General features: G+C 34.3%; 2 protein-coding genes across 6 annotated transcripts in view; one reads left to right on the top strand and one right to left on the bottom strand.

The window, feature by feature from the left end:
- Positions 1 to 4,301, top strand: part of Echdc1 (ethylmalonyl-CoA decarboxylase 1) — a 44,921-nt gene extending 40,620 nt beyond the window's left edge. For all 3 annotated transcript variants that reach the window (XM_013362899.3, XM_013362898.4, XM_005335369.5), the window contains exon 6: positions 3,229 to 4,301. In XM_013362899.3, coding sequence (XP_013218353.1) covers positions 3,229 to 3,637 — 409 coding nt within the window. In that variant the 3' untranslated portion in view covers positions 3,638 to 4,301. The remainder of the gene's footprint in view (positions 1 to 3,228) is intronic.
- A 663-nt stretch (positions 4,302 to 4,964) lies between these two features.
- On the bottom strand, positions 4,965 to 27,214 carry Rnf146 (ring finger protein 146). 3 transcript variants are annotated; one of them, XM_005335371.4, is made up of 3 exons: positions 27,057 to 27,214; positions 16,135 to 16,244; positions 4,965 to 6,699 (listed from the first exon to the last, which is right to left on the bottom strand). In XM_005335371.4, coding segments are annotated over exons 2-3 (1,065 nt in total). In that variant the 5' UTR covers positions 16,137 to 16,244; positions 27,057 to 27,214; the 3' UTR covers positions 4,965 to 5,636. The 3 variants fall into 3 exon arrangements, with proteins under 3 accessions (XP_005335428.1, XP_005335427.1, XP_040139197.1); XM_005335370.4 differs by having other exon boundaries at positions 26,885 to 27,147; XM_040283263.2 differs by lacking the exon at positions 27,057 to 27,214 and adding an exon at positions 26,054 to 26,200.

The following is a 27,214-nucleotide window of genomic DNA, read 5'->3' on the forward strand; positions in this document are numbered from 1 at the left end:
TTACTCAGCACTAAAAAATGACAAAATCATGGCATTTGAGGGAAATGGATGGCATTAGAGCAGATTATGCTAAGTGAAGCTAGCATAATCCCTAAAAAACAAATGCCAAATGTCTTCTTTGATATAAGGAGAGCAACTAAGAACAGAGCAGGGAGGAAGAGCATGAGAAGAAGATTAACATTAAACAAGGACAAGAGGTGGAAGGGAAAGGGAGAGAGAAGGGAAATTGCATGGAAATAGAAGGAGACCCTCATTGTTATACAAAATTACATATAAGAGGAAGTGAGGGGAAAGGAAAAAAACAAGGGAGAGAAATGAATTACAGTAGATGGGGTAGAGAGAGAAGATGGGAGGGGAGGGGAGGGGATGGGGGATAGTAGAGGATAGGAAAGGCAGCAGAATACAACAGACACTAGTATGGCATTATGTAAAAAAGTGGATGTGTAACCCATGTGATTCTGCAATCTGTATACGGGGTTAAAATGGGAGTTCATAACCCTCTTGAATCAAATGTATGAAATATGATATGTCAAGAGCTTTGTAATGTTTTGAACAACCAATAATAATAAAAAAAGTGCTATGAAAGGTTACCCTCTAAATGTTCTGTATATCTCTCCTTGTTAAACAACTATGTTCTTCTGTCACCAGTGATTTATCATACTTATTTACTGTGTATCAATACAAAAGTACACCCTAAAGAATAGATGTCAGTTTGATCACAACAAATAATTTTATAAAGATTACCTCAGGATTTGTTACAATCATGAAATAGTATTTAAAAAGGCATTTTATCTTGTAAAATAGAACAAAGGAGAAAGAACATGGTATGAAGATCATAATGAAGAGTCTTCTTTAGAAGCAAAGAATTTTTAAAATGTGTTTTAAGTTGGTAATAAGTTTTGTTGTATAAACCATATATATTATACCAACACCTAGGACGTTAACCAATTTTTTCCCCCAGAACTGAGGATGGAACCCAAAGTGCTAGGCAAGCACTCTATTACTGAGCTACCCTGCATAGCACAATAACCAATATTTATATTCACCTAAGGTTCCTAACACAGTCCTTTACTCCATTGTAGGCATAGTTCTGAACCAACATCAGTGTGAATTCCACAATTTAATTGGAATAGTGACATAATTCATTCTGTGAAAAGCTTCATAGGACTGAGCTAAATATTAACAATATTCTATCTGCAAGGCTGTCAGACATTATTATTTCTATGATTTGAGTCCTTAAATTTTTGACAGTTTGTGATGTCAGTACTCCTCTTAACAATTTATGGCTACATTCAGATTCTTAATGAGTCCTGTTATTTCTTCTGCCCCATTTAAAAATGATTTATCAAAACTATTTTCTTTTTATTTTTAATATTTTTTTAGTTGTAGATGGACACAATATATTTATTCACTTATTTACTTTCATGTGGTACTGAAGATCAAACCCAGTGCCTCACACATGTGATGCAAGTGCTCTACCACTGAGCTACAGCCCCAGCCCCAAAACTATTTTCATAGATCTCTCTCTTCTGGAGTATTTCTCCTAGAAAGTGTCGAAAACCTCAAGATTGTTGTTCTTTGTGCTAAGAGAACTAAATCACCTGGTATTTGAACATTTAACGTTTTGGAAAGCAAGATATAAGGTCTTCTTTTTGTAATTAGTTTGAAAGCAATCATTTTTCTTAAAAAGTTAAAATTTTGATATGACATTTAGTCAGAATGACATTTTAACATAGTGAAAGCATGCAATCAAAAACTCATTTGGTATTTTCCTAACTATATAGGTTTACTCAGTCTCTTAATATTATAAAATGTTCCTAGGCAAATATGAAGCCTTTTGCTATGACCACCATTTTTTTAAACTAACTCCTTTTGTCGTTCCTTTTGTTGCTTATTAATCAATGGTCATACTCATAAAAATCCCACAATTTGGGGAAAAAGAACCCCTGGTATAGGAAATCACTGCTATCAGTCTAACCCAGGTGACTACTGATGTTTTTACTGGTATCCCTGTGCCACAAAGTTAAAAGAGTACATACAACACATACTCTCCAGGTTTAAGTCCTAGCTTTGCAATAGCAGAGCTATTTAACTTTTGTTCCCTGGATTTCTTCATCTATAATGAGGATATTTCCATACCTCATATGGTTGTTCTGAAGGATTAACATAAGCGTTCTTAAACAACTGGTATGTGATATTAAATGCTAATTTTAGTCTGTACAGCAACCAGAACAACCCTTACAAAATGTGAGATGCTAATTTGTCAAAATCCCTTTAAGAAATTTCACAATTAAAGAATGAAGTCTGGGGCTGCAGTTATGGCTCAGCAGTAGAGCACTTGCCTAGCATGTGCAAGGCCTTGGGTTTGATCCTTAGCACCATGTAAAAATAAATAAAATAAGGGTATTGTGTCCAACTATAACTAAAAAATAATTTTTAAAAAAATGAAGTCTGAGCTCATTATGGAGGTTTGTAAGTCTGCTCCTCTGATTTTGTTCTGTGTTACTCTTTGCTTCCTCTATTCTAGTTACACTGGCCCCATCCTCAGAGATACAGAGCAGTCCTAGTTGAAGACTTTTGCATTTGGAATTGCTGCTTCTTGGACAATTTTTACACTTCTCTAAAGATTGAGAACATATGTATTCTCATTCACTAATTCCTTGCCCCACTTTGTTTTCTTTATAGCACTTATCACTACAGATTGTGTGGTGCCTCTCTCTCCAAGCACAAAATTTTATTTTGTTATAGTCTTCAAGCATCTAAACACTACCTGACATTGGCAGTGCTCAGTAAATATTTGCCAGATATTGGACTATAAGATGAAATTTATTATTTTTTTCCTGAGGACTTTGAAAACCCTAATTTACTATGTATTTTGTGTGTGTGTGTGTGTGTGTGTGTGTGTGTGTGTGTGTATACAAACATACCAATGCCCATACTTTCACCTGTTCCGGGTTTTTTCATTAGAACTCTACTCACTTTAGAAAAAAAAAATTGGGCTTTTAGAAATAAACATAAATTTGCAAAGTTAAGAATAAGCAAGCACATGTTAAAACAAGTAAACATATTAAAAATTTTAAATGGAATAACCTCATCTTTCTAATATTCAGTTTTTAATATTATGTATCTACCTAAAAAGAACAGTGACTTCATGTCACATTATGAAGAGGTAATACATGATTATAGTACATATATGTAGTTATATTTTATCCTTTTTTGCTTTTGCAGGTTAATGACTCCAGAAAGTGAGATCAGATTTGTCCACAAGGAGATGGGCATAATTCCAAGCTGGGGAGGGGCCAGCCGGCTGGTTGAAATCATTGGCAGCAGACAAGCTCTCAAAGTGTTAAGTGGGGCCCTCAAACTGAATTCAGAAAAAGCTTTAAACATAGGAATGGTGGAAGAGGTCTTGCAGTTTTCAGATGAAACTAAATCTCTAGAAGAAGCACGAGAGTGGCTAATGCAATTTGTCAATGGGCCACCAGAAGTCATTAGAGCTTTGAAAAAATCTGTTTGTTCAGGCAGAGAGCTGTATTTAGAGGAGGCATTACAGAATGAGAGAGATCTTTTAGGAACAGTGTGGGGAGGACCTGCAAATTTAGAGGCTATTGCGAGGAAAGGAAAATTTAATAAATAGATTTTAAAAATGTGTATGTACTACAAATAAATCTTCAATGATTAATATATATGAATGTTAAATGATACTAAATATGATAGAATTACTTTGAAGTCTGCTACTAAAATTCAGATTTACTTTTCTTTTTTTGGCCAATGTATACATAATTTTTTGCTTAAAATTATTTGTCAATTCCTAAATTCTCATAATAGTTTTTAATCTATAACTGAAGATCAGCTTGCAAAAGGAAAAGCTTCTACACAAAACCTACTTCTGGAGCTGTTTTTCATAAATGTTTTGTTCTGTCTTACCTAGAAATAACTTAATGAACTCTGTTATTCCAGAAAAAAGTGGGCAGGGATCAAGAGAATATGAAAATAAGAAAAGGTATAATTAATCATTTCTGCTCTAAGCAGCTCAAGTAAAATTAGTGAAAAATGATCCTTTGTTTTAAAAAAGATCTATTAATCAGTGAGGAGACATGATATGGAACATCAGCTACCTAAATTATTCATTCTTTTGTTTCCTGGAATTTCTGTTTTAAAGGTGAGATGTAAAGATTAATGAAGCATCCTATAACAAATTTGCATTTTTATACTAGATTTGTTTTTCTGGAAAACAACTTTTCTTCTTTTGTAACTAGCTATTTTTTAAAAGTAAATTCAATAAAAATGCACAGCTCAAACTTTTATGATCCTAGTAATTTACTTCTTTAAAAATGTGTTTCAAAGAGTTAAGTCCCAATTCTAACCTTTCACAAGAAGAAAACTTCAAATTAGTGAGTTTTTAATTCTTGTTTTTGTTATTATATTTAATTCCATTTGAGTCATAGTAAAACTACCTTGCATATCCTAAATAAACATGATCCTGCTTTTTGAGTTCCAAAAATATAGTCAGACAGACTGATGTTTTGAGGACATTCTAGATTACACGCTAATCCAATACTTCCTCTCTTGCCAAGATAAAAGTGGATTTTCTGATTTACAATATTGTATATAAGGTGAATTTGTGTCTACTAATGCTGTTTTTACGCAAGTCTGCCATGTAATTCAGATGTAAGAACACTAAGTATAAGACTTACTAAATAAGTGCAAGACTGCTACAGAAAATATAAAACATTGGCTATTTAAGAACTCTTAAAATTGTTTCACAGGCTATAGGTTTATTTCCATACCTACAGACTGCCTTACCGATTCTGCTTAAATATTTTCTAGGAAGAAATCAAACTTCAGAGCAAGTGACTATTTAAGTGAAATACAATCAGTTCAAACCACTATCTTGTTAGTAACTTTTGGCCACAAATATCAAACTCTTTCCATCCATTTTCCACACTCAAACCAGAGACAAATTGTTTTCAATAAACTCTAGTATTTATTAAATTATAAATTTAATCAAAAAGAAAAATGCAGATCAAGAAAAACCTCAAACTACAAGGACTAGACAGCAAAGCCTCTGGAAACCATGAAGTGTGTTACAAAGATTCTGAAACATAAGTTATTAACTGTTTTCTTCACAATCCATTTTAATAACTTTACTGTATAATAGTTGTTATTCTTCTATTTTTAAATCCCAAATTCACATCTATTTCCACATTAAGCATCCTGCTCATAATGATACCAAACATCTCACAGGTGCCAAATTTTAGTAATGGTTTTATGCCAATCCATGCAGAAAAATAAAGTAATGCAAGAGTTGGATGAGGACTATTAATGCACAGATAATATACACACACTGGCCAAAAGAACTAAAGAAACTTAAAAAAAAAAAACTATAAAGTAAACAAACATCAAGAAAATGGGAAACTAAACAGCTCTCAAACTATTAACACCCAAGTTCCTTACATTAAATAAATTTCTCAACAGAGACATGTTAGACGTTTTAATTTCAGATCTATCCTTCCCTCACCCCTTCCCACCCCAACTCCCCAAATGCACTACTAGGGATGAGTATAATGTTACGTGGGCAGAAATTTACAGATAACCATTTCAACCTTGAGCATGGAGCTGAAAATTTTTTAAATTTAAACTTCAGTTACTGTGCACTGTCCATCAGGCCTTCTAGATCTGACACTGACACTCACTGTTCCAGCCCCTGCTACTGATCGATCAGTTCCTGATCGATCAGCTACTGTCTGGTTTACATTAGGAACCAAAAGTCTCTGTTGGGTCAAGGAGTGCTGTGCAACAACCGCGGATACATCTTCACTATCACTACTGGCATCTGATTCGGTTTCTTCAATGGAGGTGTCAGGTACCCTGCTTGAAGAAGGTGATTCATGATCTTCTTCTCCTTCCCCCCTATGACTCCTTTCAGCTATGCTGTCTCCACTGAGTTGTAAATGAGCAAAAGAGTCTTCCAGAGAAGTACCTGCATCAGGGGATGGTGTTGCAGGACTGGTTAACTGGCCATCTACTGATGTTAGGGGCCTTGCAGAAGACACTGGAGGCTGAACAGAAGCTCCACTCTGTGCTGATATGCTGTCCGCTCCATCGGCAGAACTCTCTCTCGCTAGGTTTACAGTATTAGTGTCACAGTCCAGCCTAAGTCCAGCTACTCCCTTCTTTGGTATATCTATTATATCTCGCTTAATCTTCCTGCGACGTCCATGTTCATTTCTCCTATACTGAACCATATTTTCAAGATCAGCAACATACAGAAACCCAGCAATTAACATTTCAGTGTTCTTTTTACCTTTAGAAAAAGCATCTTCCAGCTCTCTACTAGTACGCTCATCATACTGCCACCACCCATTTCTTCCTTCATAATACCATGCATATTCACCATTTCCTCTACTTGCTGCCTTAAGTTCTTCTGGTGACAACAAAGTTGGCTTGTCAAGGAAATCCTCAGGAATTTCTTGTCGACAAAGGGCACATCGCTTTCCAAGCCATGAAGCTCCCTTTACACACAGATAGCAGAAAACATGCTTACAAGGCAGACTGACTGGGTGAACACATGTTTGCAGACAAATGGCACATTCAGGAACAGTTAGAGAAGGTGCAGTATTAGAACAGGACTCATTCGCTTTCCTGTTCGTAGGAAGCATGTTTATTGAGTGATCAATCTCACCACAGCCAGCCATCCTAAGAAAATGAAAAAAATACAATATTAAAATCATGTAAATTCTTCCAATATCTAAATTCAACAATTCAGAAAACACTTCATAAGTACCTATTACATGCATTACATGCAAGCCACATAGAACCAAATAGATTGATAAAACCACATACAAACGTTTAAAAATGTACAATCCATTCTTGACTGATTACAATCAGACTAAAAACCACAACACAGCCAAAAATTAATTCAGATGACAAACAATTTTGAACCCTTTCCAGGATGATTACCAGCAATTTTACAAATTATGCCATACATTAATATATTTGTTACTTCACAAAGAGGACATATAAAATTAAGACTAAAGCTGAAATCCTAGAAATTCCCTACCTCTGTTATATATGTAAAAACACATGTTTAACCACTCATTTGTCATGCCTAGCCATTTCTTTTCTGTGAAACACTCTTCTAATGGTTTCCTTGTTGGCTTTTTCTATTTTTTTCTAAACCCTATGTTCTCACTGTATTCTTTTGAAATGGTCCACACTCATGGCATCAATTACTACTTATATATAAATGATACAAATTAATTCAAACTGAACCTCTCCATTTGGTGTGGACCTATATTGTCTATTTTAGATCTAGTATATCTGGAAGGTACAAAGCTGAAATCATGATCTGTTTCTTTCTTACTCCCTAAAATAGCCTTCATGGTGACACCACTATTTGCTTATCCAAGCCAAAAATCCAACTCAGAAACTCTCTTCCTACATGTTTCCATCCAAATAAACCATCATTATATCAATTTTATCTCTCAAATTTTATCTCCTATATTTACCTAATATCCATCTCTACCTTCCCTAGCTATCAAGCAAACATTTACTTATTAAATTATTGCATATGTCTTTTAATTTGTCCAGGCACAACAGCTGCTTATAAATTGTTTTTTAGGATAATAACCAAAATCTCTAAATCCATTATGCCCTGTATGGTCTGACCCTCCACCTCCATAGGAGCCTCATCAAACTTCTCCTTGACCAGGCTTCTAACCAAACTGGCTACTCCCTGTAATAATGAGCTTTCCCAATAGGGAACACTCCTTCTCATCTCCTGCTTTCCATACCCCTTTTGATAGGCAAACTAGTATCCATCTTTCACTTCTCTTTAGAAAACCTCTATGGCTAAGTCAAATAATCCTGTTAACTTCTTGCTACCACAAACTCCTCATTATTTATCAGAATTGCAAAATGTAACATTTACTTTCATGAAAATGAATGTTTTCAAACCAGATATTTGGGTTTCATTTTAAATAATTTTAACCTAAATTTTCGGACCTAAAACATTTTTAAACATGTACTTAGATACACCTTGACAATATGTAAAAATTGTCAGTGTACGTATTGAAGCAGCACGATGAAGAACTGTATAATGAAAAGCTTCAGCCAGCCAATGAAAGGAGGATAACTAACAGAGAGAACTTACATAGTGAAACCAACGCTAGACAAGAAATCTAAAAACCTGGTGAGTCTTACTCTCCCTTATTAATTATGTGCTCTTAGTCCTTCAGGTAAAATTTTAGTCTAATTTCCTCACCTAAAAAAAATCAGAGTTTACAAAGCTCTGGTAAGAATGTCCCTCCAAATACTTAATAATCACTAAAGCTCCATAAAAGTTAGAACCATATAAAATCATGGGACAAAATGATACCACTAACAAAACTGCCCTGAAAACGAGGGAAAGAGAAATGAAAGGCAAGATTTGTCAAACTGGAAACACTGAACTTAAACACTGACATAAAAATTTGAACTTCTACCTTATTTGTTCAGATAAACAACATCTAACACAGTCCATATATAATGCTGAGGACTGATGGATCTAAAGATAACAAGACATTTATCTTATTTTTGTTTGTTAAATAAGGACACAAACATGCATGTAGATAATCACATTATGCAATAAACAAAATGTGTTAAGATACAAAGCAATGAGAGACAATGGTCATTAGGTGGGTGGCCCTGGATAATGGAAGAGATTTCAGGCAGAGACATATGCAAACCACTCAATCATGTAAGCAGTGGAATAGCAGGAGATGGAACTGTAAAGGTTATCAGAAGCCAAATAAGAAATATTTGATGACTTTTTTTCCACAGTAATAGGAAACCAAGATATATTTAAAAGGGAAAAAAAAAAAAACAGGGGAGCCGACTAATGACTGAGAAATGGAAGTAAAGATTTCAGAGATTAGAAACCATTAAATATTTAAAATGAGTAAAAATTTCTCTGCACCAGTTAATTCTGCCATTTTAAAGAAGAATATTTAGAATATAATCACCATAAGAACCTTTGCTTTTTGCCCAAGATTAAGAACTCAAAAATAAGTTCAGTGGTGCCAGGTGTGGTGGTACACACCTGTAATCCCAGCAGCTTGGGAGGCTGAGGCAGGAAGATCTAGAGTTCAAAGTCATCTCCGCAAAAGCAACATGCTAAGCAACTCAGTGAGACACTGTCTCTAATAAAATACAGAATTGGGCTGGGGATGTGGCTCAGTGGTCAAGTGCTCCTGAGCTCAATCCCCAGTACCCCCCACCAAATGAGTCCAATGATTATAAAAAAAGTGATCGTCAATAAAAATGTTTAATCAAAAATTGAAAAACAGTATTCTTTGGCTTTAATCACACCACATTCAATCTTGTAATGATCCCATTTTTTACTGCTTTTTCTGTGTTCTTGGTTCCTTAAGAACTTACTAATAATGTAAATTTTTTAAAAAGATTTATCTAGATAAATCTTTAAAAATCTAAATTAAAAAATTATCTAGATGAAATTTATCTAGATAAAGACACAACAGAGTCTCCATGGAAGAATTAATCAAAGAAATGCTCAATTTCTAAGTTCTTTTTCAAACCAACTCTAGGTTTATAGAATCCAGCAAAGTACAACTTTCCCTAACCCACAGAAAGTTCTAAATCAAGCAAATATGACTTCCAAATATGTATTAGGCACTGTAGGAACTTTAAAATATTTTTCCTTTTCTTCAAAGATCTTAAAACAACTTAAAGTACAAGTAAAGCACATGCTTCTTAATGGCCAAATTAACACCCCCATCTATCCCACCCTTCCTATCCCAAAAGAGATGGCAGAAACTCCACATTTCATCTCAGAAACTCTCATTCATTGCAATTTAAGTGAAAGAGATTAATTTCAATGAAATTCTTGAAAGTCTTTTTAAGAATTTCCCTATGTGCCCAAATTTCCAATTAAGAAAAAGAAACCAAGAAAGAAATCCATTTACAAGTAATCTTTTATAAATAAGTAAAAAGCCTGTGATTTGTTATTAAGACAAAGTGATAAAATGGGCTATTGCTCATCATTATTTTGAAAAAATAGCAATATCTTACAAATAAATGTCTATATCCTAAACAATCTAGACTACCTGTAAACAAAGGACAAGTTTAAAATTTTATTAATTTAAATGGAATACAAGCCTGACAAAATGCAAACAAGATATCCAACATGTCACTGGGACCAATGCCATACTTTCAAATACATAATTCCAAACGTGTTATATTTGATCTAAGTAAAATTGACCTGAAACATCAGTTTTCCAACACATGCAAGTGATTTATACATAGAAAAGAAAGTTTCCACTGGTTGCTAGGTGGCATGCTTATAATCCCAGCAACTCAAAAGGCTGAGGAAGGAGGATTGCAAGTTGAAAGCTAGCCCAGCAACTTAGACTCTATCTCAAAATAAAAAATGGGGGTGTAGCTCACTGGTAATGTGTCCCTGGGTTCAATCCCCAGTACAATTTTTAAAATTTTTAACTAAAAACATTACTTTCCACTCTGCTTAATGTTATCAATATTTTGTACAACTCTTACCCTTACATGTATAGGTAAAATTAACCAATTTTAAAATGTAAAAAGCAATTATGACCACCCTAGGCAAGGCATGAACTATAAAAGCAATATATTTGGAAAGGTAAAACATCAACTCTGTGCAGATATTTTGTTTCCCTCATCACAATGAAGTTTACTTCATTGGAAAATTTTACCAGAAAACAAACAAGGGACACTGGAGAGCTAAAAGTGCATTATTTCATAGGAAACAGTCTCAATTATCAATATGCAACAGCAAATTTTAAATTCTGATTCACTTTAGTCCACAAAGTATACTGCCGTCGATCACCAAATAAGAAACTGGGAGAAACATTTGTTAATACTTCTTATTTAATTCTGGATGAGGCGTAAACAATAGATAAAGAAAAGATATTTAACAATGTAAAGATCAAGCAACCTCAAACCACTAGCCTGCATATAAGACATACTTCAAGGCTGTTTTTATAACCAGTTTAATCAATCCTACTGTCTCTATTTCACAGAGTTTCAATAATCTTAAAATAGGTGACAGAGGTTCATACCAATATGTAAATAAGAAAAGTTTCCTCATCCCTCTTTGTATAGAGTAAAGATTTGGTAAAGAATTAATGCTAATAAAAAAGAAGTATTCCTGTCTAATAAATGTTGTATGAAACTCTACAAATCATTTTGCAAAAAAAGGAATTTATTTCTAGGTTACTAAATTAAGAAAAATTCAACACAAGGAAATTTGTAGTTAATTCAACTCTGCTAAGGAGCATCAATTAGCACCTATTTTCAAAGACTTTCTTACTAAAAATTCTTCATGTGCTATTTTAACTTTCAAGGATTAACCTCATTCTTATTCCCATAGATAAGCCGTGGTAAATACTTCTGCAAGATGGTAAGTGTCTATCAACCCTACTAAGTCTTCTCTCAAAAAAGATAGACCATAAAGCGATAGTAGTGGAACTGATAGAAATCTTTAAGGACTCAGATTTTGTTGAAACTTCTTAAAGATCTTTAATTAAAAAGAAAGGTAAAATTATGATAAACACAAAAAGTCCTCAGCATATAAATAAGAACATTTTAGCCAGCAATAAAAATACCAATCAGGTGTTCACAGATGTTTACTTCTACTATGTTCAAATATAAACATAGGACTATCACTTATTTATTATGTAATATGTGCCAGGCACTGTTTGAAGCACTTTATATTTAATGCTTACATTATCCTATAAAATAGGTCAATTATTTTCCTTATTTAACATATAAGGGAATTAAGAAAGTTCAAGCGATGTGTCCAAAGACACTGACTCACCATTATTAAGTGATTGAGACAGCTTCAAATCCAGGTGATCTGACTCAATATCTATTATCTTAATGCTACAGATTGCCTCCAAAATAACTATGGCCATTCAAATACAAGAACCACCCAAAATAATTTTAGAAAAGATAAAATTTCAAGAAGTTAACAAGAAAATTTGCCAACTAATAAAGGAATGAAAATTCCTGTCACTTGCCCAAAGAGCACTTGTGACTTTCGGTATTTCTCTTTATTCCCTTTCAGTTTTGAACTAAGGAAGAAAATATTTCATCATCTATTATGCCTATGGCACTAGGAAAGAGATACATCATCATATTTCCTATCAAAATGCAAGCGAAGAAAAGTTCATTTACACATGCCTTGCTTATTAGTTTTATGACAGGCACAACAGATACCAGAAGGAAATGGTTACATATAGGAGGGCACAGGCGTATATTAAATGAATGAAATGTACTTTCCAAGAAGTGGTGCAGCAAAATCTTGTCTTTATGGTATCTTAATAGGTTTAGACATTTATTCTAAATGCAATGTTTCTTAAACATTTTGGGGCTAGTTTTATCAGGAGTTTTATGAAATCTTATGTCAAATTTCAAGGGGTTAAAAGATCTCTATAAAGTTGATCCACACATGAATCCCTATAGCAGCCAGGGGAATTCACTGAAAGATTTTACTTTAGAAAATAAAAAGTTAATAATTTTTCAAAATTTTAGACAGCAGTTTGGAGAAAAGTTTGGTAGTGGGGGAGGGCAAAAGGCAACTGGAATTCATATACATCCAGGTAGAAATCCAATATAAGATAATGAAAGGGAGGGTGCCGACATAAGGTTCTAACAGTAGAATATAAGAAATGCTAAAGAATAGAAAAGATGGAGAGTGGCACTATTCTCCAGGATTCAGAATTTGAGGAGACTTTTGTCTCAGACACAAGGACTTTAAGATATTTATAAGGTTTCCAGGAGGAGATAGGTAGATGATAGCTATATTTACTAGATTGGTATTCTAATCTAGAAAGAAATCAAATTGCCAAAAAATCTGATGAGTCACCAACACATACCCAATTCTTAGAGCCATAAAAATCGATAAATCCCCAAATTAAACACCCAAAGAGAGCAGGAAAAGAGGCCAAAGAACCTTGGGTTACTCTAAAATTTATAAATGAGGTATGATAGCCTGCAAGAAAGATGGGGAACAAAGAGAGAACATCACCACAAAAGCCAACAGTGGAGACATTTGCAAAAAAAAGAAGTGTCAAACAAAGAGAAAAACTATAAAAGTTCCTGTGGTCAAATTTCAATTGATTGAACTGCATGTTGCAAAAGTTGTGAACTCCACATCCTGATTTGCTACTTTGATTTTCCAAAGACCATCAAGCCTGCTATGGATAACTTTTTAATTTAGCAAATACATCTTTCTTTCCCTAGTCCCCCAAACTACTATAAAACTTTTCCAATGCCTAGTTTAAGAGATACTCTGACTCCAATATCACTGAGAAATTACATAAGCCAAAGATAAATCTTCAAAATCTACCTGCATCTTTACTCTGCTTTATCATCATTCCTCCTGAGAACATGGTACTGCTGGTTGTTTTCAAAACTAACCCTTCAATTTCTAGTGTTAATGCCATGTCTTAACTCCTCCAAGACTCTAATATTTCAAAGTCAATTAATATGATAAATCTAATGACCTCTTTTAATGCAATCTATTCAATACTATTGCACTAAATAATATTAACCATCTATTCTGTTTCTTAAACTTCATACTTTTCATTTCCATAATAGCATTCTCAATATCTTCTTTCATTTCTTTTTATCTTTTCTGGCATCCTTTAAATACCATTACTTCTCACAAGTGGGTAGTACTATATTCTATGCCTAGACAACTACAAAATATTTCACATTAATATATAGACCTATATGACTCTCAACATCTAATATCCAGAAGTCTTCACAGATATATAAAGTATATATATATATATATATATACTTTATATGTATATAAAGTATATATATATATATACTTACTTTATATTACTTTATAAATATATATATATATATATATATTCCATATTTCTAATTCTGTATTCAAAGGTTTTCCTCAACATTCTCATGGTACTTGAAATATGACTGAAAACAACTAATCTGTATCCTCTTTGTTCTTTACCTTGGATAACACCTGGAGCTACTCCTGGTGCTACCTTATTCCTTGGCCACTTCTCTCTCTCTCTCTTTTTTTAATACAACAGAACATTCTTTAAATACATCCCCTTTATTCCCAAAGACTGTGACCCTAATTCTAGACTCCTGGACACACTCTTGTAAAAAATAGTAACCTTCCAACTGATTTCAGTCTTTTCTCGCTCAAGTCAATCATGTTTAATTAATCCTCTTTCAATTTTCAATAGTTTATTTACCTATATATATATATATATATGTATATGTACATATATATATATAGGTAAATAAACTATTAACATTTATATATATATAAAATTCAAAATCCTAAGTATTACCTTTCAAGACCACTGATGTGGGTTTTACACTGAAACAGACTTAGATAAAATGTAAGCTTTACCAAGTATTTTTAATATGGTTACCTAGCATTTTCCAAGTTTACATAAAGACAAAAATTACTGAACCCAAATGTTTTATTTAGCATCTTGGAATCTGTACTTTAGTGCCCCAAGGGGATTATTCTCTCTCAGTACACACTGACTCAGGCAAGTGACATAATCTATTTTTTCATCAGCAGGTGAGACAACTAGTGTAATATACAGTGATAAAATTCAAAAACTCAAATAAAACACCCAGTAAGCCCCTTGTAAAATAGTAGGTACTAAATAAACATTTAATTTCTTTTACTTACACTTTGAAATCTCTTTCTCCTACCCTACTTTTCGAAACAGGGTTGTTCCCCAACCTACCTAAAATGCTCTGATATTAGGCTGCTATATCCCTCCTCATTCCTTTGGCTTGAAAATATTTTCAAACTTTCTCTGATTGATAGTCATTTTTTAAGGCCAAACTAAAAGTTCTTTTGTCTACTTTCAACCACTCAGATGGGACTAATTTCTTACCCTCAATTCTAATAGCATTTTACTGTTATCTCAATATGACATTTAATTGCATACACACACACACACACACACACACACACACACACACACACACACACACACATATACACACATACATTTGTCTCATATACTAGAACATAGCGAGTTCCTTGATGATCAATAGCTAGACTATCTAACCAAGAAGACTAAACAAAAAAATAGAGGCTGGGGATGTAGCTCAGAGGAAAAGCATTTGCCAAAAATATACAAAGCCTCATCTTGTTCAATCCTCAACATAGGGGAAAAAAAAAGATAGAATAGATTAACATAATTAAATAAAAGATACATGTGTCCTAGTTTTTTTTTTTTTAAAAAAAAAAAGGGTTACTGATATCATTTTTCTTTTACCCAATTCTCAACACTAAGAATGATATGGTGATACTTTCAAAGGAAGTACAGAATCAGATATACTAACTGGGAGAATATGGAATGTCTACAAGGGTTACTCTGGTTCTGTAATGTAAACACTATAATCACAAAGTTTCAAAAGCCAGTGAAATGTGTGATAATTTTTTTTATGACATCAAGTTAAATAATGTTCATATCAATTTGAAAGAAAAAATTATTATGTTCATTGTGGGAAATGTTATTGATGAAACACTGTGGGAAATGCTTCATCAATAACAATCAAGTTCAATATGAGCAAGTTCAGGGTAATCTAGCATTTTAAAGCATATTAAACAAAGACTAAATGACAGGAAAATAAAATTGTATATCAGAGTGAATGGATATGAATAAAAAGCAACAGTACTAATTAAAAACTCAGCTATGCTCTGAAGAAATGCCTTAAATTTAGTGAAACAAGTTTTTAGTAATTACTGTTTTTATAACCCAGACAGTTTCTTGTTTATAAAACCAGATACTGTCTAACTGCGTCATTTATTAAAATGTTAAAAGAAAGGTAGACCCTAGAGGCCCTGGAGATCTTGCCAGTTTTCTGGCCTTTAATAAGCAAATTCCTGTTTTCAGTTTCACTTCCTACAGCGATTTTTCCCCCCCCATAGGATAATTTAATGCAAATAAAATTGCTAACTTAATAAAGCATCTATAAGCCAATACAAAATGCTCATTTGATATAATTAAAACTAAACATAACAGACATTTGATTGACAGTCTTTTATACCAAGCCACTGCAAGTTTTGAAAAACCATGATGCTATACTTACATTTCTATTACAGATTCCACAGATGCCTGCCACAAAAATAAAACATCATCTTCATCAGCAGTCAGCCAGATTGTAGTATATTCTCTTCCACTGCTGGTTCATTCTTTGTGCTACAAAAGAAAAAAAAAATTCACTATCAATTTCTCTATAGACTAATCAAGATCAACAGAATTAGTTAATTATGTATGACCCTTTCACAAGTCTATGGAAAATCTTATCTTTAAAGTAAAAAAACAAAAATCAAAAACCAATCATGTGAGCTGGAATGTAGCTCAGTGGTAGAATGCTTCACTAGCATGTGTGAATTTGATCCCTAGTACCAGAAAATAAATCAATAAAATGGGTATTAAAAAAAATAACACCAAGGATGCCTACTTTTTCATCACTGCTCACAGGATGTTCTAGCAGAGTAATTAGAATGGAAAAAGAAATTAAGGACATAAAAATTGTCAAGAAAGCTGGGCACAGTGGCACATGCCTATAATCCCAGCAGCTCAGGAGGCTGAGGCAGGAATGAGTTCAAAGTCTACCTCAGCAAAAGTGAGGTGCTAAGCAACTCAGTGAGATCCTGTCTCTAAATAAAATACAAAAAAAATAGGGCAGGGGATGTGGCTCAGTGGTAAAGTGGCCCTGAGTTGAATCCCAGATAGCCACCCCCCCACAAAATGTCCAGAAATAAGTTTTTTTAAAGTGTCTAAGTAAAATTGTCTCTATTTTCTATAAATAGACAAAAGATTCCCAAAGAATCCCCAAGAAAGTTAATTATCAAGTCTGGCAAAGTTGTGATTACAAGTTTCTCTCTCTCTCTCTCACTCTCTCTCTCTCTCTCTCTCTCTCTCTCTCACACACACACACACACACACACACACACACACACACACACACAGTTTTGTTTCTATATCAATAACAGTCAACAATCCAAAAAAAAAAAAATTCATGAGGTGATTCCAGTTAATAGCATCCAAAAGAATAAAATAGCTAGGAATCAACCAAGGAGGTAAAAGACCTGTACATTGAAAATTATATTACTGAAAGAAACAAGAAGAGCTAAATAGGTGGAAAGAAAACCAGCTTTCATATATTTAAAGACTTAATATGTTAAGACAACAAATACTACCCAAAGTTATCTATAGATTTGACATTAAAGAGGACCAATGTTATCGAAGTGATCTACAGATTAAATGTAATTCCTGTCAAAATCCCAGCAACATTTTTGTAGAAACGGAAAAGCCAATCCTCACATTCATTCAGAATTGTAAGGAGCCCCAAATAGCCAAAACAATCTTCAAAAAGAATAAAAACATTGAACAATTCCCACTTCCCAATGTTAAGACAGAGGTCCAGGTATCAAAACAGTACAGTGCTGGCATAAGGACAAAGACATAAATGGAATAGAATTGAGAATCCAGAAATAAACTTATACGTCCATTGGCAAGTAATTTTTCAAAAAGGGTATGAAATCCATTCAATGTGGAAAGATTATTCTCTTCAACAAATGTTGGGACGACTGAATTTCCAAGTGTAAAAGAATCAAGTCAGACACTTAGTTTACAGGATATGCAAAAATTAACTCAAAGTAGATCAATGATCTAAATATCAGAAGTAAAACCATAAAACTTCTAAATGGGCAAATTGTCACAACCTTGGAATTGGTAATAAAGTCCTAGATATAACACAAAAAACATAAGTAGCAAGAAAAACAAACAGATTGGATTTTATCAAAATTAAATCTTTTGTGTATCAAAAGACATTGTCAAGAAAGTAAAAAGAGCCAGAGAGGCAGGCACACACCTGTAATCCCAGCAGCTACAAATTAATTCAAAGCCAGCCTTAGCAACTTGGTGAAACCATGTCTCAAAAAAACAAAAAAACTGCTGGGGATGTGGTAATACCTCTGAATTCAATTCCTGGTACAAAAAAAAAAAAAAGAAGAAAAAAGATAATGTATCTATAGCACAGAAGAAAATTTTTACAGATAATGTGTTTGATTTAAAGTTTAGAATAAAAATTTCTACAACTCAATAACAAAAGGACAAAAAAGAATGAAAAATACGCAAAGAACTTGAATAATGACTTTGCCAAAAAAAAAAATAGTCAATAAGCACAGGAAAAGATGCTTAACATAATGATTGGGAAAATGTAAAAGTCTCATTGATATAGCTACTGTAAAATCTCAGAGGTTTCTAACACTTGCCCCAACATATTAATTAGAATTATGTTTGCTATAAATGTGCATTCTCCTTCTCTACACCCAGAGATTCTAGGCCAGTGGTACTGATGCAGGTAGTCTAAAGAACACAAAACTGTCCTCAATTTTCAATTTCTGAAATCCTAAGTGCAATTAACTTCACTTCCTCTCAGTAACAAAAGAACCACCACCATGTTTGGAACTAGCTGACACCTTAAACTGCTGCCTCTCAGATCACAAGCACAGGTCCTTTCAGTTTATTTACTCATTCCCACACTTGCTAATTTTGGAGACCTCCAGCTTCTTGACCAAATCCTTTTCTTGATACAGTTCCTGATCTCATTTCCTTTCCTGCCCAAATTGGAACACAGTTTCTTAACCCCTAAGTCCCTCACAGCCTTGTCTCTCATCTATACACTCCACATATCCCCATCTTTGCATAAATCTTACAATGAAGTAACATCTCAACTTCTATGCCTTTATCACCTAATTGTTGATGGAAGGGGGGAAAAAACCCCCCACTTACCTCCACTCTCCCTTTCAACCAACCACACTAGAGTGCGCCAATTTTTATTTCTAACACTTCTGAAATCTATTCTGTAACCTCCTATCCATTACTAACACCTTAGTTTAGACCCATTTCTCACCTGGAATACTCTTCACAGAAATAGGCTTGCTTCTATTATCACCCTCAAATTCATTCAGTGATAAAGGACAAAACAGACCAAATTCCTTCCATACCTGAAGCCCAATATTGCCTCCCTGGCTATAAAACAAAGGCAAAGCTCCTCTAACAAAGGCCTTAGTGATCTGAACCCTAAACAAACAACTCTCTACTCTTTTTTAACTCTGATAACCACCATCATAGATTAGTACTCCAGTTATGCCAACTTACTCATCCTCTAGTTATCATTTCCTTCTACCTGATATAGCATATTCTTTTACAGTTTCTTTTATGCCTATTTGTTCTTCAATATATCGCTCAGGAATAATTATCCCTACCCTTTGTTTTAATTCCCTCCAGAAAGTCAAATGTTCCCTCTTCTCTATTTTCTGTTTTTTCTTAAAATATTTTCCATTATTTTTCAGTGGTGTATTATAGTTGTATAGAAAGGTGGGATTGTTACATATTTTGGTATGTTCTATTACTGAAATTATCACATGCACTGAGAGTATAAGTTTTCAAAGTCTGATTCCTCTATTAACCCATTAAGTCCCAAGTTTTCAATTCAGTGACTATGTCAACAAAATTGACACAGGTTTATTGAAATAGATTGGAAACCATAATCTAGAACTTATATAGCCTTTATTATCTTAATAACAACACTACAGATTGTTCTATAAATAGGACACTGGGACAATATAATTTTCTCAAACATTCATAAAAATGTTTTCTGCAACACATTTTTTGCAGTACAAAAATACAGGTCATAATTCGTTAACAAATAACCACAAGCAGAAACATGTTAAGAATTTGTCAGGCAGCAGTGCAGTACACAACACATTACTATACAGTATACATTGTCCCAGAGTCCTATTTATAGAACAGATACTTAATGAAAATTGATAAAAATTTGATATACTGTGCATGCCTTGAAATAAAATGACAACTAGTTCTAAAAATGAAATAAAATGACAACTAGCTCTAGGTTAGTTCTGGAAAATGTTTTCATGAATGCATTTCTTACATTTGTATCAGTTATATAGGTAACATTTGGTTCAGTTTAACATTTAGTAAAAGTAACTTCCACAGTAAAGTTCATACCAATTTACAATGAAGTTAAAAATATTTTTGAATGCACTTATCATTCATCTGTTACTTTTATCAATAGAACTTTAAAAACAATATATATTTCAAAGTTAACAGAAGTAGTATATATGTTGCTCAATTTAAGCTTTTTTATAGGTGTTCCACATCTGGGATGACAAGATAAAAAGAGCTGAAAAATAAGCCTCATGAAGACAGGACCATTTTTACATCTTTAAGTGGCTAGTAAACTGCCAATCATTTTTTATTTGAATTGGTAGCTATTACATAAATGAAAAATTACCTTTCAAAAATAACCAAATTTGTTTACTCACATAACAAAACATTTGAGTTCTGTGAACAAAGCACCAAGCTCAAAGCTACAAAAGATGTTAAGATAACTAATTTTTTTAAGAACTTAAAAATTTAAGAGAGGGATGTAAACTGTAACTACATTTACAAATAAAGATTCAAGTCAACATTATATCTTTTGGAAGATGTACCTAACTATTATTCCCTGGCAGTGAATTCTCCAGAATGCACATAAAAATCCAGCAATAAGCCAAAATAGGATTCTGGACAGCCAAAACACCTTCATAAAGCTCTTTCCCTAGGGATAAAGGTAAGGATGACCATACAGGATGGCCTAGCATTTGTCCAGTATAGTCCTTTGTTTCAAGTATCCTGGAAAATAAATTATATAAACATCCTATTCTTCACCATAGGGTATTTGGATCATCATTCAAAAGTAGATTTACACTTTACTCCCATTCTAAGATCAAAAACTACTGCTAAAGACTGCTGTTGATCATTAGCATTAGTTGGTCATTAGTGGTGCTTCCCTATTCTGCAAGTTTTTAAAAACATCTTAATCAATCATTTTAATCTCTTATTCTAGGAACATTTGATTGAATGTTAAACTCCAATCTAGCAGATTTAATTGCCAATTTCTTTAAAAAATCTTATTAGACCACTGTTTATACTTTAATAATTTGATTATTCTTTTTATTCTTATTGATTCTTGCTTATTCTTATCTTGTTCATAAATATGTTAACTATGAAACAAACTGATGCTTAAAGGAACCTAGGTTAACTGAAGCAAAGTAGCTATAAAGTAATATACAGAAATTTCCTAAATATTTTCTATTTGGGTACCTAAATAAGTTCTAACCTTTTTTATAGATCTATTTCACATAGCTGGAAAAAAAAAAAAAAAAGCTGTAGCCACACTGAAGTAAAAGCTTTTCTACATGTACATTAAAACAAAAGTGATTTTTAAAATGTCTAGTTTATATAAGGCGATAGAGTTCTATCATTCTGAGTTCCCTACTTGTAGACTAATAATTGAATCCAAGCAATTCACCTTATCAACAAATTAATACATTCTCTGAAAAAGTCCTTTAAAAACAAACAGAAACAGAGACCTATTCACACATTATATGACAGCAAAACACCTACTATAAACACAGACACTTTTCCACACTCTAATCCTTCCCATTCAATGGAACACTCTCACCCTCATTATACCCCTCTAGTTTAATTAGATTTTGTAAACAACATCTATCATAGACGGAAATCTCTATTCCAGTATGACCTTTCCTTATATTAACTAATACCCTTTTCTAGAAAACACAATAAAAATATTTATTTAGCCTAATATTTCCTTTTTATTCTTTTTTTAAAATTCTGGCCTCATGTAATGGTCAGGACTCTCAGAAATGTCTTCCACCAATTTTAAAAATCTTGATGATTCTTTTTATTCCTTTAAAGAGTTTTGTTTTTGTATGAGGGATGGAACCCAGGGACTCTTCACCACTAGGCCACATCCCCAGCCCTTTTAATATTTTATTTAGAGACAGGGTCTCACTAAGTTGCTTAGGGCCTAGTTAAATTGCTGAGGCTGGCTTTGAACTCACAATTCTCCTGTCTCAGCCTCCTGAGCAGCTGGGATTATAAGCATGTGCCACTATACCTGGTTCCTTTTCTTTGAAGGAACCAGGTATAGTTATTCTTTAACAATAAAATAAACTCAAATACTATCTTTCTATGTTCTTGGTGCATTTTTAAAAGTATTTCACTTCTAAGTATGCATTATCTTTCAAAAATAATTTATAAGTCAATGTAAGTAAGTTGGTCCTTCAAATTTGAGATTTAGTAATACTACCCCATCAATAGATATCACTCCAGCTAAAAAAGCAGACAAAACTTTATAAATGTAAAACAGGACTCCTGTGGTATCCCTAAAAGAGTGCATATAGTACATATAATATTTTTAAATATTGCAAGTTATGATGACATTTTAAATTTCTATCTCAGGGATAATTTCAAAGTAGAGGCTAGATGGATAATAAAAGTTGGGAGAAGGAAAATAAACTAATAAAATATTAGTAGCAATCAGATCCTAACTATGCAAACTGTGGTTCCCAACCAGCAATACCAGCATGACCTGGGGGGTTCTTACAAATGAAAATCTGAAGCCCTACCCCAGACCCGTAGAATCAGATCTCTCGGTGATTTAAAGGCTTCTATAGTCTCATTATATCACTGCATCCTCCAAACAACCTGTAAAAAATGACTAATACACATTTCACAAATGAGCAACCCCAAATTCAGAAGGCTAATAACTGACCCAAAGTCACAGAGATATTAATACCTGATACGATTCAAACTCAAATACACTGATGTATTTTTAAAAATCCTTTCTACAATGTACTCTCTCTCAAGGAAAAAAACTAGAATAGTTTTTTACCTAAAATATTTTGCAAATACATATGTAGTTTCAAGTATAACACAAAGAAATAGGTAATATTAACTTTTATTTTATTCAAATCAATGAATCTACAATGTTACCTTTTCAATATGCATTCATTGTAAAGAAATTATTAATGAGATATTTTACATTCATGTGTGTATACTCTGAAATTCAAAGTGTATACTCTGAAATTCAAAGTGTACTCTACATTTATAGCACAATTCAGACTGGACACATATCAAGTAATCAATAGCTCCAGGTGGTCCGTAGGTATCATATTGGGCAGTGCAGATATACAATTTTTTCCTTAGCAACTTTTTTGTAAACACAAAACTGGCAAGTTATTACAGTAATCAATAAAAAGAAAACAATGAACTCCATGTTAATTCCATGCATATTCTATTCTGATCAGTTAACAAGTTTAGGTGGGCCCAATTCTGCCAAGCTGACCATCAACTACAACCTCTGCAGAATATAATTTAAAAAGCCCTGGGATAGGACTTCACAAAATAGGGTATATATGTAACACTCAGAACTGTCATGTGAAAAAGTCCCAAATCTTCCATAATATCTGAAAACAACAAATTTTTTTTTTTTTTAAAAGAGGGGAGAGTGATGCTTCCATTTTATTCAAACCCAGGAAGAGAGAATATTGTAATTTTAACCACAGGCCCAAAAATAATTAAACAAAAAATAAATAATTCAAATATTCATAATTCTGTTGCAATGAATGATTTGTAAATTATATAGACTCAATGTGATGATCTACTAAAAAGTAACAAAAGCATTAGATTACAATTGTGGAGAATAAAAGGGGTGACAGATTAATTTATAACTATATAAAGAGGTTTAGAGATTATCAGTGATTAATTTTTACATAACAAATTAAAATAAGTACAACTGAAAATGAAGTAATATTGCATAGTTTAAAATTTGTGACTACTGAATTCATTCATTCTCCTATTATTCAGACTGGACACATATCAAGTAATCAATAGCTATTTGAATAGTTATTTCTTATAAAAATATCTAGAATTAAAAGTCCAATTTTCAAGTCTGTCACAAATTTTTTAAAAAGCCATTTTCTTTTCCACAGATAGTAAATTCAAATAAATAATTCTTTTAAATATATATATACATAATGTTTATCTAATGATGTGTGTACAATATTATATAATAAATATGTATACACATTCTCACACAGGAGAAAAAGGAATGAAGAGTAGAGATTAGGTGATTTAGTAGATAAATCGTAACATTTTCTTAAGAGTTCCAAATTAAGAAATGTAACTAAATACCATAATGTATCTATTTTTTGCCTTCATCACCCCAGTTGAAGACCAGCTTACAAAAAAACACAGGTCACACTTGGAAAACCATATCCATTTCAGCTGAATAGGGTCCAATACTTTATTTTAAATAATTCTTTCCCAATTATATATCATTTCCCTTTAAAAACAATCTATTTACTGCGTTCACAATCAATACTGAAGCATTAAACCTTTACAATTCTTCTCTCCAAGGTGGGGCTTGCATTTTATTTCAATATGGTATGTTCATGTGAATAAATATTGTCTTTTAATTATATCAAATATAGGAGGTTCATGGCCAGCACCATTCTATAAAAAAGTCTCTAATTAAATTTGTGATCTTGGTCAAGTCATAACTGTCTTTGTTACTTCTCCCTACACTATAATTCTGTAATTCTAAGTGCATTAATAGGTATTTAACAAGGGCTGGGGATGTGGCTCAAGCAGTGGTGCACTCGCCTGGCATGAGTGCGGCCCAGGTTCGATTCTCAGCACCACATACAAACAAAGATGTTGTATCCGCCGAAAAGCTAAAATAAATAAATAAATATTAAAATTCTCTCTCTCTCTCAAAAAAAAAAAAAAAAAGGCATTTAACAATAGGCTCTGTTTTAATTAACCCGAAAGACAATATGCCACAAACACTAAATAGAATACAGAAATAGGCACAGGTGGTTGTTGCCCAATGTTAATAGGTTAGTTTCTATACTCACAAACATTGTTCCTAATTCAGCCTGTTGTTTCACAAATTCAGATTTCTTAATTAAAGGAAACCAGGCAAGAGAAAAGTCTCAGCACCTTTCATTACTAACAGCAGCGGGGGGGAAAAAAACAAGTATTCAAATACCCCAATAAGCCCTTTGTTAGAAGTTTCATGCAAATACAGAAAATGATATTATTTAAATAAAAAATTGTGAAATTATTTAATCCTATCATTTTCATCTTTTAATTTAAGAAATCATCTTGAATTTTTTCAAAACATATCTGCTCCTTTCTTCTGACAATTCAAGTCAGTGAAAACTGAAACACTTTACCAGGTTTCTCCTAAAAGTAAAAAAAAAAAAAATGTCATTTCCTTTTTAATCCCTCTTGTCTAATGACCAGCTATTTGGAGAAAGTTTTCCTGATGATAATAATTCTACCACTTTCTTAATGGCCAGCAAAAAAAGAGAAACTTTCAAATGTTTAAGTACCAGTCTTTTCCTTCTGTCCACAACTTCCACTGGCCCATTTGACATGTAAATTCTAAATCCAAGTGCTCCAATTAAAATACCCAAGGCAAAACAAACATCCAAAATCTATTTTTATCGTGGCATTCACTCTTTAGTTTTCTCTTTAAAATGAGATTTACTTGACCTATTTTCCTGTGTTTTTACACCACCCAGACATTGAACAAACAATGTGCTAGTCAAAAAACCCCAGCAAAGCCAACATCACAAATCCTATTATTTGTGTGGGTCATTTTCTTCGTGTCCTAATATGCCCCGTCTTTTTGAAGTCTAAATACAGTCATTTACTAAAATGTTGTAGGTCTTCCAAATTTTGTAATTACATACTGCTTTCAATGTCCAAGTTACATGTTCACATCTCCGCTTGAAAAGTACATGTATACACACACACACACACACACACACACACACACACACACACACACACACGTCTGTGTGCGGGGAGTGCCCTGGCACCTGAAATGTCAATCATTCAAAGAACAAAGCCTTTCCTGTCATATCTTAGCTTTCTTCTTCCCCTAAGTTCTACATTATTTAAGTATTTTTAGAACGTAACTTAAAATGTTCAAAACTTGGAAGTACGGGCTTACTAAAATGGCACTTAGGAAAAAAAAATATATACCAGAAAGACTCACAAGAAAAAAAATCTTGTTGCCAGAATATATGGTAAAGTTTCAGTCGTACAGAGTTTACCTGTGAAGAGAGCTGTTCCATCTCCACACTAAAAAACAATGTTACAGCGTTTCTTTAGAAGTCTTCAGAAAATAAACTAGCGACAACAATGGAAGACCATACTCTTTCAAATAGGATGGAGAGTAGGAAGAGAACTCCGCACCCGGTAACCAGAACAAAGCAACAACCTCGGCTTTAAAGACGCACAGAGGCTGGAGAAGCTCAATGGGCACTCTGGACACATCTCCTGATTATTCCAATGCTTTAATAATCGTCAAAACAACTGATAAAATGCAATGCTGGGTTTCAAATGGGCAAGGTGGAGGGATTCCTCTCTCAGTGTTAGGCAAGCCCCAGAGGCTGAGTAGAGAAGGGAGGGAGAAGAGAAAGCAGCAGCCAAAGACTCCAAGACAAAATCCAGAGACCGTGCGCCCTGACTTCGATCTGACCCAGGGCCCAAAGTGTTTGACCACACACGGAACAAGGTGCAGGCTATCCCCCAAATCATCGTCGCCCCTAAACCTTGAGGCCAGATGGTGCCCGGGTAGAGGCCTGACACCATCGCCGAAGGGGAGAAGAGGGACCCGCGGCCACCCAAGGCAGCGACAAGGACCGGGCGGAAGAGGCTGCGCAGTAATGGCCGCTGCTCCGCCTCTCGCACCCTGGCTGCGACCAGCTCCGGCCGTCGCCCAGGGCAGGGGCTGAGGCGGCCGCAGGCAACGCAGTGGCCGTCACAGTCTTCTCGCCTGCGACAGCAGCCAAAGCGGGGGCGACGGAAGGGCTGAGCTGTCCCCTCCCGCCTCCGCGCGGACAGTCGGGACCGCGCCGGCCCAAGGGCGTCCATCTACGTACCGGCCCCTGACCCCGCCGCCGCCGCCCCTCTGAGGCCCCGAGCGCAGGGCCGACCCGAAGTGCGTCGCGGCAGAAGGTGACACCGCGGGCTATGCCACCTCTCTCCGAGTTAGGTTCCCCCAGTGACTGGCTTTCACCTTGGCCCCTGCCAGGGCTTCGCCCCGACTCCCACCTCTCTGGCCACAGCCGAGGCCACCTCGCAGTCTTTTCTCTTCGGCCTCGGAGCCCGCAGCGGACGGGGACGCGCGCGGCCGTCACGTGACCGCCCGGCGCTCGCGGGGGCGGGGCCGCGAGGGGAGGGAGCCGCGCTTCGCACCCGCGCGCGCGCGC

The sequence above is a fragment of the Ictidomys tridecemlineatus genome, chromosome 8, assembly GCF_052094955.1.
Source record: "Ictidomys tridecemlineatus isolate mIctTri1 chromosome 8, mIctTri1.hap1, whole genome shotgun sequence".
Taxonomy (NCBI): Eukaryota; Metazoa; Chordata; class Mammalia; order Rodentia; family Sciuridae; genus Ictidomys; species Ictidomys tridecemlineatus.